Source organism: Spermophilus citellus (genome assembly GCF_964194105.1).
Source record: "Spermophilus citellus genome assembly, chromosome: 2".
Taxonomy (NCBI): domain Eukaryota; kingdom Metazoa; phylum Chordata; class Mammalia; order Rodentia; family Sciuridae; genus Spermophilus; species Spermophilus citellus.
Genome location: NC_138183.1, coordinates 252,615,146 through 252,627,438, shown reverse-complemented (window position 1 = coordinate 252,627,438; position 12,293 = coordinate 252,615,146). Strand labels below are relative to the sequence as shown.

The 12,293-nt window shown below is 44.5% G+C and overlaps 1 protein-coding gene across 10 annotated transcripts in view; it reads left to right on the top strand.

The window, feature by feature from the left end:
• The first annotated feature begins 1,643 nt into the window (after positions 1 to 1,643).
• CHKA (choline kinase alpha) overlaps positions 1,644 to 12,293 on the top strand; it is a 58,693-nt gene continuing 48,043 nt past the window's right edge. For 3 of the 10 annotated variants that reach the window (XR_014020485.1, XR_014020486.1, XM_081280788.1), the window contains exon 1: positions 1,650 to 2,336. Coding sequence is in view for 6 of the 10 variants with exons in the window: in XM_081280788.1 (XP_081136914.1) it covers positions 2,008 to 2,336 (329 nt within the window). In the remaining 4 variants the exon portion in view is untranslated. Of the gene's footprint in view, positions 2,337 to 12,293 lie in introns of all 10 variants that reach the window. The other 7 variants (XM_081280793.1, XM_081280790.1, XM_081280794.1 and 4 more) reach the window with 5 other exon arrangements.

Sequence of the window (12,293 nt, the reverse complement as noted above, 5' to 3'; positions counted from 1 at the left end):
CAGAAAGGTGCCTGTGGGTTTTCATAGCCCGAGCCAAGGAGGCCAGAAAGCTACTTCAAATTATAGAGGTCACTTCTTACTTCTATCACTCCTTTCTCTGGCCAGATTTCCCACATTCCTCTGCAATTACCAGACTGGTATGGGACAAAGGGCCTGCCACCTGGGCAGGCCACTGATACTGGCCCCACCTCCCTTGGGCTGGTATTTTTAGACAAAGTCCTTGGCTCTATTATCTAAGTGTTTCTCTGACTGGAGACCTTGATTTATCAGACTTTCGGACACCCAGAGGGACTCCTATAGAGTCCTGGGCATCTCCTAGCTTCCTCCTGTTCAACTTCCAGGTCTATAAGCACATGGACTTGTCGAAAGACCTTTTTAGGGCTGGGGCTGTAGCTCAGTGGTAGAGCATTTGCCTCACATGTATAAGGCCCTGGGTTTGATCCTCAGCACCACATGAAAGATATTGTGTCCATCTATAACTAAAAAATATATATTTTTAAAAAAGTCCTTTTCATTTGTGTCCTTTTGTTAAGATCATTTGTCTTGGATCAGGTTCAGACAAGTACATGCTTTTTTTGAAGAGATATTTGTTTCCTGCAGACTGCGAAATCCCTGCAAAGAAGCCATTTCCTGTGCGCCTGGCCCTGGATTTCCTAAGCTCTTATTAACCAGGGAAACCTCTTGTCCCACCTCATATCCCACAACACAGGATCCGTGCTTTTTATATGATCTATATCCCACTTACTTTCAGGAAGGATTGAGGTGGAGGGGCCAGAGAGACGGACAAGGGGCAGTATGTGGACAAACTGGAGTGGGGACCCTCGCCCCACCCCACCAGGGCAAAGGTGCTTTAGTCATGGTCACGCGGCCATCTCCTGCAGGAGGGCAGGTGACAGCGTCCACAAAGCCAGCAGCTCAGTGGCAAGCACCTTTGGCCAGAGTTCTAGGCGCCTGCGGCGGCCCCACAGACGGGAAGATAGACTTCCTGCCCTGGGCCTCTTGGCCTCGGCGTCCTCAGCACCACGGACAGGGAAACTGAGGCGAAGGTGCGAAGAGGGCGGGCCGAGGCAGAGGGCGGGTCGCCGCAGCAGTGCAAGTGTGCCGGCCGGCTGCGGGCCTGGAACCGGTCACCTCTTCCCTGTTCGGGCCTCCGTTTCTGAACCGCGGATAGTGATACCTCCAGCCCCGAGTTGGACCGGGCGTGGACGCGCCTTGGCTGAGCCAGCGCTGAGAAATGTCATAAAACACACCCACGGCGCCCCAAGGTCACGCGGAAAGAGCAGCCTGCCTGCAGGCGTCAATTTCCTGCCTGCCAGGGCCAGGCCCCCGGCCTCCGAAATCACCGGCTTTCGAGGGGCCCAGGGAAAGTTTCGCTCCGGAGCTTCCCCGGGGCCTCCCGGGCTCGGAGCGCCCTGTCTCCCCCGCTCGCGGCCCTGCCCGGCCCAGCGCGGCCCAGCCGGGCGAGCGTCCACAGGCCCCGCTCCCCCTCCTCCCTCAGTGCGACCCCGGGCGCCCGGCCGCGCGCCTCGCCCCCCCACGCGCCGGCCCCGCCCCGTCCCTGGCAGCCACAGCATCGCGTAAGGGGAGGCGGCGTTTCAGCCAATCGGAGGGCGGCGTGGCGAGGGCGGCGGCGGTTGTGATGCGCAGGGGCGGCGGCGCGACGGCCAATCAGCGGGGGGCGCGGGGGCGGGCTGTGACGCGGCGGCCCTCCTCGTGCAGCGCTGTATAGAGCGAGCGCCGCGGCCGGCAGCACCCGCCGCCAGTCGCCGCCGCCGCCGCCGCCGCCGCCACTACCGCCGCCGCCGCCACTACCGCCGCCACTACCGCCGCTACCACTGCTGCCCCGCGCGCTCCAACCGCCGCCTGCCGCGCGCAGCCCCCGCCGGCCGGCCGCCCCCAGAGAGCCCGCGAGAGACCCCGCCCGGCCCCAGGCGGGCGCCCGGCCAGACCCTGAGCCTCGCTCTCTCGCGCTGCGGCCGCCCGCGCCTCCTCGGCCGCCTGTCCGGCATGAAGACCAAGTTCTGCACCGGCAGCGAGGCGGAGCCCTCGCCGCTCGGGCTGCTGCTGAGCTGCGGCAGCGGCAGCGCGGCCCCGGCGCCCGGCTCGGGGCAGCCGCGCGACGCTGCCGACCAGCCGGAGCCCAAGCCGCTGGGCAGCCGGCAGACGCCGCTCGCGCTGCCCCCGCCGCCGCCGCTGCCACTGCTGCCGCCGCTGCCGCCGGCCGCCGAGCAGCCGGATCCGCGCACGCGGCGCAAGGCCTACCTGTGGTGCAAGGAGTTCCTGCCCGGCGCCTGGCGGGGCCTCCGCGAGGAACAGTTCCACATCAGTGTCATCAGGTCGGTGCCCCGCCGCGCCGCGCCGCGCCGCGCCGGGCCGCGGTCAGGTGATGCGGGCGGGCCGTGGGCAGCGCTCCGGGTCCCCGGGCCGGCCGGGCCCTTCGCGGCGACAGGGCCGATGCGAACTGCGCGCCCGCGGAGCCCCTTTGCGGGTTTCACGGCCTTGAAGGGAGTCGAGGTGTTGTGGCTGGACTCATAAAAACCACTTGGTGACTTTTCTTGTCCCTCTTTGAAAGCCGTTTGGAGTGACGAAGGGGACCTGAAGTTGGGAGGCGTGGTTGCAAAAAATAAAAAGAAGATTTATCCCTTTGTTTTAAACTTAATAATATTTGACCTCAAATTTAAATCACTGAAGTACGTATCTGCAGATTTCGACTTAACAGAAAGGTATAGCTATGCCCTTGACTTCTGTGGCTGTTCTGCTCCCAGGCGACAAGCATTTAAACATTGAATATGGGTCCTTCTGTTTGGACCTTTAAAAAACCCGATCGCCTGTCTTCTGTTAGTTTTCTTTTCATTGATTGACCAGGTTGAGTGAAAGTGTCTAGGAAGAAACTGGCTGGCTGGTTAGCACCCATAATCTCCTAATCCGTTTTTTTGAAAATATTTTTTAGTTGTTGATGGACTTTTATTTATTATATGTGGTGCTGAGAATTGAACCTGGTGCCTCACACATGCTAGGCAACCGCTTTTCCACTGAGCTACCACTCCAGCCCCTCCAAATCCAGTTTTATGGTTGATTTATTTTCTGTGTCCACAGTCTTTCACCAGAGCCACTAATGCAGCAAAATGAAATCTTTGGACTTCACTTCCTCTTTGCCCTTCAGGCCCCACTTACAGATATGTTAATGAGCAAATAGTTAAAAGGCAGTTGGGAGGAAGTAGAGACAAGAGCATTGAAGATGTTTACATTATTCCTGAATTTCTTAATGGCACTTCATTTATTTATTTTTTATTTTTTGATCCTGGGTATAGAATCCAGAAGGCTTTGCCACTGATCTATATCCCCGGGCCTTTTAAAATTTTGAGACAGGGTCTTACTAAGTTGCTGTGGCTGGCATCAAATTTGCAATCCTCTTGCCTCCCAAATTGCTGGGATTATAGGCGTGTGACACTGTCCTGGCTCTAATGGCACTTTAAAGAAAGAAGGAGGGGCTGGGAATGTAGTTCAGTGGTAGAGATCTTGCCAACCATGGGTGAGGTCTTAGCTCAGTCCCCAGCTCTTTGGGGGTGGGGGTGGGCATGGGAGTTCACTCCAAAACTTCAATCCTGTTAGACCTGACAGTTCTCAACTAGACCAGGGGTACAGAGTATTTTAGGCCATTTATTTTTATCCTGTAAAAACAAAACCTGGGGATGTGACTTGCCTGAGGTTTATCAAAGACAAAGCCTGAATTGCAAGGTCTCTGGTGTCCCTCTCTTCTGCATCTTTACTCTCCCTGAGGCTTGTGGAAACATTTGGACACCCTGGATCCAGCCTTAAGACATTTTTGTGGTTCTCTCCAGGAAGTGCCACTGAACTGTTAAACCTTTCAGGCTTGCTCAAACCAGTTACTACAAAAGTATTGAGGATGTCTTGTAGCTTTTCTCTAGAAGTTAATAGTCTCAAAAACAAAGGACCTTTCTAAATAATGTAGCATGGGGTACACTGTCTCAGTTCTGTGTTCTGGAGAAGATGGTGGTTGTGGAATGACTTGCATAAGGTTAAAAGGTGATTTAGGACATGGGAAAGTGAGTGATGCCTAGCTTTAAAAAAGAAGGCTGGGGGATGTTATTCTTTTTTTTTTTTTTTTTTTTTTTAAAGAGAGAGAGAGAGGGGGGGACAGAGAGAGAGAGAATTTTTTAATATTTATTTATTTTTTCTTAGTTCTTCGGCGGACACAACATCTTCGTTTGTATGTGGTGCTGAGGATCGAACCCTGGCCGCACGCACGCTAGGCGAGCGCACTACCGCTTGAGCCACATCCCCAGCCGGGGGGGGGGGGGGGGGGGGGGGGGGGTATGTTATTCTGTGGTAGAGTAAGTGCTGAGTATGTGCAGGGCCCTGGGTTTAGTACTTCTCTTAAAAAAAAGAAAAAAAGGCAACTAAGCGTAGGAAGAATGCACTTGGTCAAAATTCAGTGGTCCTCCTTGGACAGTTGCATTTATTGTGGCTCCAGCTATTGTGTATACACACACTTTCCACTTTCCAATCCTTTTGAACTTGAGTGTGTGTGTGCTCTTGCTTGCTTGCTTGCTTGCGCTTATCTCTCAAGCTAGGAATTGAACCTAGGGGCACTTTACCACTGAGCCAGTCATCAGCCCTTTTTGTTTTTTGTTTGAGACAGGATTTCACTAAGTTTCTTAAGGTCTTGCTAAATTGGTGAGGTTGGCCTTGAATTTATAATCCTCTTGCCTTAGCCTTCGGAGTTGCTGGGTTTACAGGTGTGTGCCATCATGCCCAACTTGAGCTCCAACTTTGCCGAGTTGTAGTTCATTTGTAGTAGTTTATCAGACCATACCACCTCAACTCCATTCAGCCTGTCCAAGATTTATCCCTTTGGGTCCTCCCTATCCCAAATGTACTTCTGCTTTCTCTGAATTATTAACATGGTAGTTCAAGTCCCGAGATCATTTCTAATTTTACATCATCCTGGAAATCTCTTCTTTAGCTGTGGAGGCCTGGGGAAGGCGATACCTACCCACCCTTCTTGCTTAGACACTGTAACAGGAGGCACCAGTGATCTCTATTTCACCCCCACTCTCCTTCTATAGCCTGTTGCCAGGTATTTCCTCAAATATCATTGGTTACTCCTGTGACTTCCTGTACCTAGGAAATAAAATCCAAACTTGTTTGCAAGGTCTCAACTTGGGCCCCAGATTACCTTTTTAGAGGGGTTCTTTTGTTTGTTGCCGTTTTAAAATCACCCCTTTCCCAAACTGCAGTGACCAACATGGAGCCAGCTCCACTGGACCCTGCATTTTCTGAATGAGCTTTGTGTCCTCAGTTACCAGGCCTTTCTTTGCTCCTTCCCTCTACTTGGCAGCTTTCCCCCTGGTTTCTGCTTTTAAAATTTCTCCTTCAAGGCCCAACTCTGAACCAGACAGAATTAATTGTTTTCTGTATTTTTTTGTTAGCACTTTAAACATATAGGCCTTGATATGGCAGCGCTTAACATGCTGGTATGTGTGCTTATTCATTCAGCTTTCATGTTGGATTGAGTTCCTAGAGGGCATTTCGTGTTCATCTTTGTATCTCCAGCTCTAGAATTATGTCTGACACACAGTTGGCACTGCCTAAGTATGTAGTAATTGTCATTTCTTTTTTGGTATTGGGGATAGAACTCGGGGACACTCAACCACTGAGCCACATCCCCAGATCTATTTTTGTATTTTATTTAGAGACAGGGTCTCACTAAATTGCTTAGCACCTCACTGTTGCTGAGGCTGGCTTTGAGCTTGAGATCCTCCTGTCTCAGCCTCCAGAGATAACAGGCTGGGATAACAGGCATGTGCCACCACGCCCAGTAGTAATTGTCTTTTTTAACCTCAATTGGCCTCTTTCCTGTGTGATAAACAGGGTTCCTTATTATCAAATTATTGGTTGCCTGAGTGTCTTCAGTTATGAGAAGTAAAGGAAAAGTAAAAATTGTCAGATCATGAAAATTGTTATTAATGAATTGATCACTTAAAAATTCATCTGTGCCCAGACATCACAACTAAGACAACTTCTTATTATTTTTTTCCTTCACGGTGCTGGGGATTGAACCCACCGGACTCATAAGCTAGTCAGTAAGCTACATCCCCAGCCTCTCCTTGTTTGTTAGATTAAGGACTTATTATTATCATTTTCATTGCTGATTGATAAAACACTTAAAATCATTTGTGAAATGAAGTTGCAAATCTTGCAAAAGGTGGGGCCGGGGATGTGGCTCAAGCGGTAGCGCGCTCGCCTGGCATGCGTGCGGCCCGGGTTCAATCCTCAGCACCACATACAAACAAAGATGTTGTGTCCGCCGAAAACTAAAAAATAAATACTAAAAAATTCTCTCTCTCTCTCTCTCTCTCTTTCACTCTCTCTTTAAAAAAAAAAAATCTTGTAAAAGGTGCAAGATTTCATGAAATTTAATGAAAAAAAAGTTTGAGAACAGTTCAGAAGTTTTCATACATATCTGTTGCTGCAGTACACCCTAAAAAAGAAATCCCTAACAGAGAAAAGAAAATGAACAGGATAATACCAGGAGCCCTGCAAAATAGAATAATTTACATATCAAAAAACAGGACCTTGAGACTGGCAAAAATCCTTAGTTTTTTTTTTTTTAGAACCAGGAATTGAATCAAGTAGTGTTTAACCATTGAACCACATCTCCAGCCCTTTTATTTTTTATTTTGGGACAGGGTCTCACTAAGTTGTTTAGGGCCTAAAGCTATTTAGGCTGGCTTTGAACTTGCAGTCCTCCAGCCTTCAGCCTCCTGAGTCACTGAGATTACAGGCATGTACCACCACACCTGGCTCCTCAGATATTTTTGCCAACGATAATCAGTAAATATCAAATAGAGGATGAATTGTGTTTTATAGTTATGTCATAAAATTTTGGGGAAAATTTAAGCCCAAACTCCCTACTTGATTTTCTTTTCATTTTTTGGTATAAACATAGTTGTATAATCCAAATTATATTAAATATAAAAACAAATAATTTTTAGTGTCATTTTGCAAGATAAAGTTTGAGCTGTACTGTTAATAAGGTTTATTGTGAAAATTTAGTTCTTTGGATGGATGACTTCATCCTTCTTCATCCTTCTTCTCGTCTTTTCTTTCTTTTTCTTCTTCTTCTTTTTTTTTTTTTTTTTTTGTGTGTGTGTGCTAGAGACTGAACCCAGAGCCTCATGCATGCTAAGCATGCATTTTCTCACTGAGCTATACCCCTAGCACTTCTTTAAAAAAAAAAAAAAAAAAATATATATATATATATATATATATATATATTTTAGAGCAGTTTTAGGTTCATAGGAGAATTGAGCAGAAAATGCAAAGTTCCTACACATTCCCTGCTCCCCAAACCCCAGTGTGTGTAACCTCCCCTATTATCACATCCTCCAGCAGTGTGGAATGCTTGTTAAAATTGATGAACCTACATTGATGCATCATGTAATATGTAAATTATTACTCAGAGCCTATAGTTTACATTAGGGTTTTTTCTTGGTATTTTATATTCTATGGTGTTTTAAAATTTTGTTTTGTTTTTATTTGTACTGGAGATTGAACCCAAGGGTACTTACTACTTTACTAGTGAGCTACATCTTCAGTCCTTTTCAGTTTTTATTTTTGAGACAAGGTCTTGCTAAGTTGCCCATGCTGTCCTCAAATTTTGGATCCTCCTGCCTCAGCCTCCTAAGTACCTGGAATTACAGGTGTGTGCCACTGCAGATGATGTTCTGTGGCTTTTTACAACTGTATAATGAGATGAATTTACCATTGTAGTATGATGCAGAATAGTTTCAGTACCTAAAACATCCTCTATACTGTCTGGTCTGGTCGTTCCTCCTCTTCTCCTGACACCCTTCACCTGCCATCCCTTTAAAGGCCTAGTTTTGCCTTTCTCGAATGCCACTGTTGGAATCAAGCATCCAGCCTTTTCAGGTTGGCTTCTTTAATAACATGTACGTGCTTCCTTCATGTCTTTTCATGATTTAATAGTTTACTTTTTTTTTTTTTTTTAATTCCTAGTGCTGAGTAATAGCCATTGTATGGTTGTGCCAGTTTATCCATTCATCTATTTAAGGACATCTGGCCTGTTTCCAAGCTTTGGCAATTATGAATAAAGCAATTATACACATCTATGTGCAGGTTTTTGAGGAGACATACTTTTTCAGTTCATTTGGGTAAATACCGAGGATTGTGATTGTTAGTTATATCATCAAATTATGTTTGATTTTATAAAGAAACTGCCAACTTGTAAATTGCTTTCCAAGGTGGTGCTTCCATCTGTGTTCCTACCAGCAGTGAGATTTCCTACTGCTCCCTGTCCTGGCAGCATTTGGTGGTGTCAGTGTTCTGAATTTTGGCCATTCGAATAGGTGTGTGAGGGTTTTTTTTTTCTTTCTTTTTGGTGCTGGGGATTGAATCTAGGATCTCTCACATGCTAGGCAGCAGTTATACCTCTGAACTATATCCTGACCCTTTTTATTATTTTTATTTTGCGACAGGCTGACCAGAGTGGTCTTAAAATTTTGATCCTTCTGTCTTATAATCCAAGCTGCTCAGTATGCTAAGTGTGTGTTGCTGTACCCAGCTAGTATCTTATTTTAGTTTGCAGTTCTCTGTTCTCTAATGATATGATGTTGAACATCTTTTCATACTTCTTATCTTCTTTGGTAAATCTGTACAGGTTTTTTGCACTTTTGTTTATCAGATTGTTTCATTTTTTTTTAATATTTATTTTTTTAAATTTATTTTTTAGTTTTAGGTGGACACAGTACCTTCATTTTATTTATTTATTTTTTTATGTGGTGCTGAGGATCGAACCCAGGGCCTCGAATATGCTAGACAAGCATTCTACTGCTGAGCTACACCCCTAGCCCAGATTGTTTTATTATTATTATTGTTATTTTTGGTACCTGGACTGAGCCCAGGGGCACTTAACCACTGAGCCACATCCTCAGCCCTTTTTAATTTTTAATTTTGAAACAGGGTCTTGTCAAGTTGTTTAGGGCCTCATTGCATTGCTGAGGCTGGCCTTGAACTTGTGATCCTCCTACTTCAGCCTCCCAAGTCACTGGGATTACAGGTGTACACTACCAAATCCATCCTGTTTTTTTATTGATGAGTTTTAAGAGTTCTTTTTAGGGCTGGAGTTGTGGCTCAGTGGTAGAGTGCTTGTCTAGCATGTGCGAGGCACTGGGTTCGAGTCTCAGCACCACATATAAATAAATAAAGGTTCATCAATAACTAATAAAATTTTTTTTTAAAAAGAGTACTTTCGGGGCTGGGGATGTGGCTCAAGCGGTAGCGCGCTCGCCTGGCATGCGTGCGGCCCGGGTTCGATCCTCAGCACCACATACCAACAAAGATGTTGTGTCCGCCGAGAACTAAAAGATAAATATTAAAAATTCTCCCCCTCTCTCTCTCTCTCTCTCTCTCTCTCCCTCCACTCTCTCTTTAAAAAAAAAAAAAAAAAAAAAAAAGAGTACTTTCGGGGGCTGGGGATGTGGCTCAAGCAGTAGTGCGCTCTCCTGGCGTGCGTGAGGCCCGTGTTCAATCCTCAGCACCACATACAAACAAAGATGTTGTGTCCGCTGAAAACTAAAAAATAAATATTAAAATTCTCTCTCTCTCTCTCAAAAAAAAAAAGAGTTCTTTGTAGATTTTGGATAGCAATTCTTTTTCAAATGTGTCTTTTGCAAGCATTTTTTCTATGTTTATGATTTGTCTTTTCATTCTTTTAACAGTGACATTTGTAGAGGAGAAGATTTTAATTTTAAAGAAGTTAACCCTAAAAGTTATTTCTTTCAATGAGTCATGCCTTTTTTATGTAAATGCACTGGGGATTGAACCCAGGATTTATGCATTCTTAGCATGTGCTCTTCTACTAAACTATAGCTTCCACCTTGGGTGGTGCCATTAATGTTGTTTCTAAGAACTGCCACCAGGGAATATATTATCAAGGTAACTTGAACCCATGTTCCTGAGCCATGGTCATTCAGAATAAACTATTTTTTTCCCCTTCAAAGCAGAGTTGTTACTGTCAGCATCTGCAGTGTGATGACATGCTAATATCAAGAGAAGAATCTAGAACTTTCCAAGTGCCTTCCAAGTGATGAAATATATCAGTGCTCATTGCAGATCAGCACTGACAGATCAAATATCTGTAAAGGATGTCAATGACAGGAAACTGACTTTGAACCTCAAGCTAACTGTTATGTTCCCTGAACGATTCCATTCTCATGGGGAGACCTATGTTACAAAATTTGATTTAATTATTATATTTTGAATTTCAAAAGTGTGGACATTTATTTCCTGTCTTGTTATAAAAAAAATCACTATAGCCAAGGTCATCTTAATTTTCTCCTATGTTATTGTCTAGGACTTTTTTAGTTTTGCATTTTATATTTAGATTTATAATCCATCTTTTTATATATATATATATATATATATATATATATATGTATATATTTTTTTTTTTTAACAGAGGATATGCTGTGTCTAGCTTTTTTAATTTTGCATGTGAATTTGTTGAAAAGACTATTTTGCTCCATTGTTTTGCCTTTGTGCCTTTGTCCAAGGGCTGGGCTATTTTTGAACTTTTTTTGTTCTGTTGATCTACTTGTCCTCTTTTATTTTTATTTATTTATTTATTTATGTATTTATTGTGAGGCTGGGGATTGAACCCAGGGCGTTGTGCTTGCAAGGCAGGCATTTTACCAACTGAGCTACATCCCAGTCCTAGCTATTCATTCTTTTGCTAGTACTGACTGTCTTGATTACCACGGCTTTATTAACATGTCCTGAAGTTGGATAGTGTTATATTGTTGGCTGTTTTTTTTTTGTCTCTCCACATAAGCTTCAGAATCAGTTTGTTGGTACCCCCAGAATAATAACTCATTGGGATTTTTTTGGTGTGTATTCTGTTTTATTGTTTTGCAGCAGAATACTCAGCATCACATAATTTCAAATATTCAAAAGAAAAGCAGTTCTTAAATACAAATGGGAGACATGATTCTTTTGTTGTAAGTAAATAGTTAATGCAACCTGAGTCCTACAAGTGTTTGGACTTGGTCTGCATAGTGAAATGGCCTTGCCTGTGGACCTGTAGTGACATTGTGATTCTCTCCCAGTAATCAGTACTTGGAATTGAGGTGCTAGTGGTGGAACCTGAGCACAATGAGCCTTCTCCAGCCCTCTACAGACCAAAATAAAGATGATTGGAATTTCTTGGAGGTCAGTGGTCTTTAAAGTTAAATGTTGTACATGATTCTCTCTTGATTCCCAACTTTCTGGGATTTTGTTGGAATTGTGTTGACACTACAGTTTTAGTTGGAAAGAACTGACATCTTTTTTTTTTTTTTTTTTTTAAAGAGAGAGTGAGAGAGGGAAGGGGGGGAGAGAGAGAGAGAGAGAATTTTTAATATTTATTTTTTAGTTCTCGGCGGACACAACATCTTTGTTGGTATGTGGTGCTGAGGATCGAACTCTGGCCGCACGCATGCCAGGAGAGCACGCTACCGCTTGAGCCACATCCCCAGCCCGAACTGACATCTTGAAAATATCTATATCTCTCCATTTGTTTAGTTGTTCTTTGATATCTTTCATCAGAATCTTTATAGTTTTCCTCATGTAGACCTTGTACATAGTTCATTAGATTATATCTGAGTATTTCACTTTTGGGAGATGTTAATGTAGTGTGTTTATAATTTCAAATTCTACTTGTTTGTTGCTAGTATATAGGAAAGCAGTTGACTATTATATAATAACCATGTAGCCTGCAGTTCTGCTGTAGTCTCTTATTAGTTCTTGGTTTTTTTGTCAGTTTTATTTGTCTTCACACCTCTGTATACTTTATTTCCTTTTGTTTTTTCTTTTTTCCCTCCACAGTATCAGGGATTGAATCTTGGGGCACTCTACCACTGAACTATATCCTCACCCCTTTATATATTTTATTTTGGGACAGGATCTCTTCAAGTTGCCGAGACTGACATCAAATTTGCTATCCTCCTACCTTAGCCTCTGGAGTAGCACGTACCATCATACCTGCTTCCTTTTTTCTTTCGTTTGTTTACTTTGTTGTACTGTTGGAGACGAAATCCAGGGCCTCACACATGCTGGGCAATTACTCTACCACTGCCATATATCCCCAGCCCCCCAATTTTTAAATTTTTGAATCAGGGTCTCTCTTGATTGCCCAGGCTGGCCTTGAAGTTGCTTTTCTCCTACCCTCAGACTCCTGAGTGGCTAGGATTTCAGGTGTGTAACATCATGCT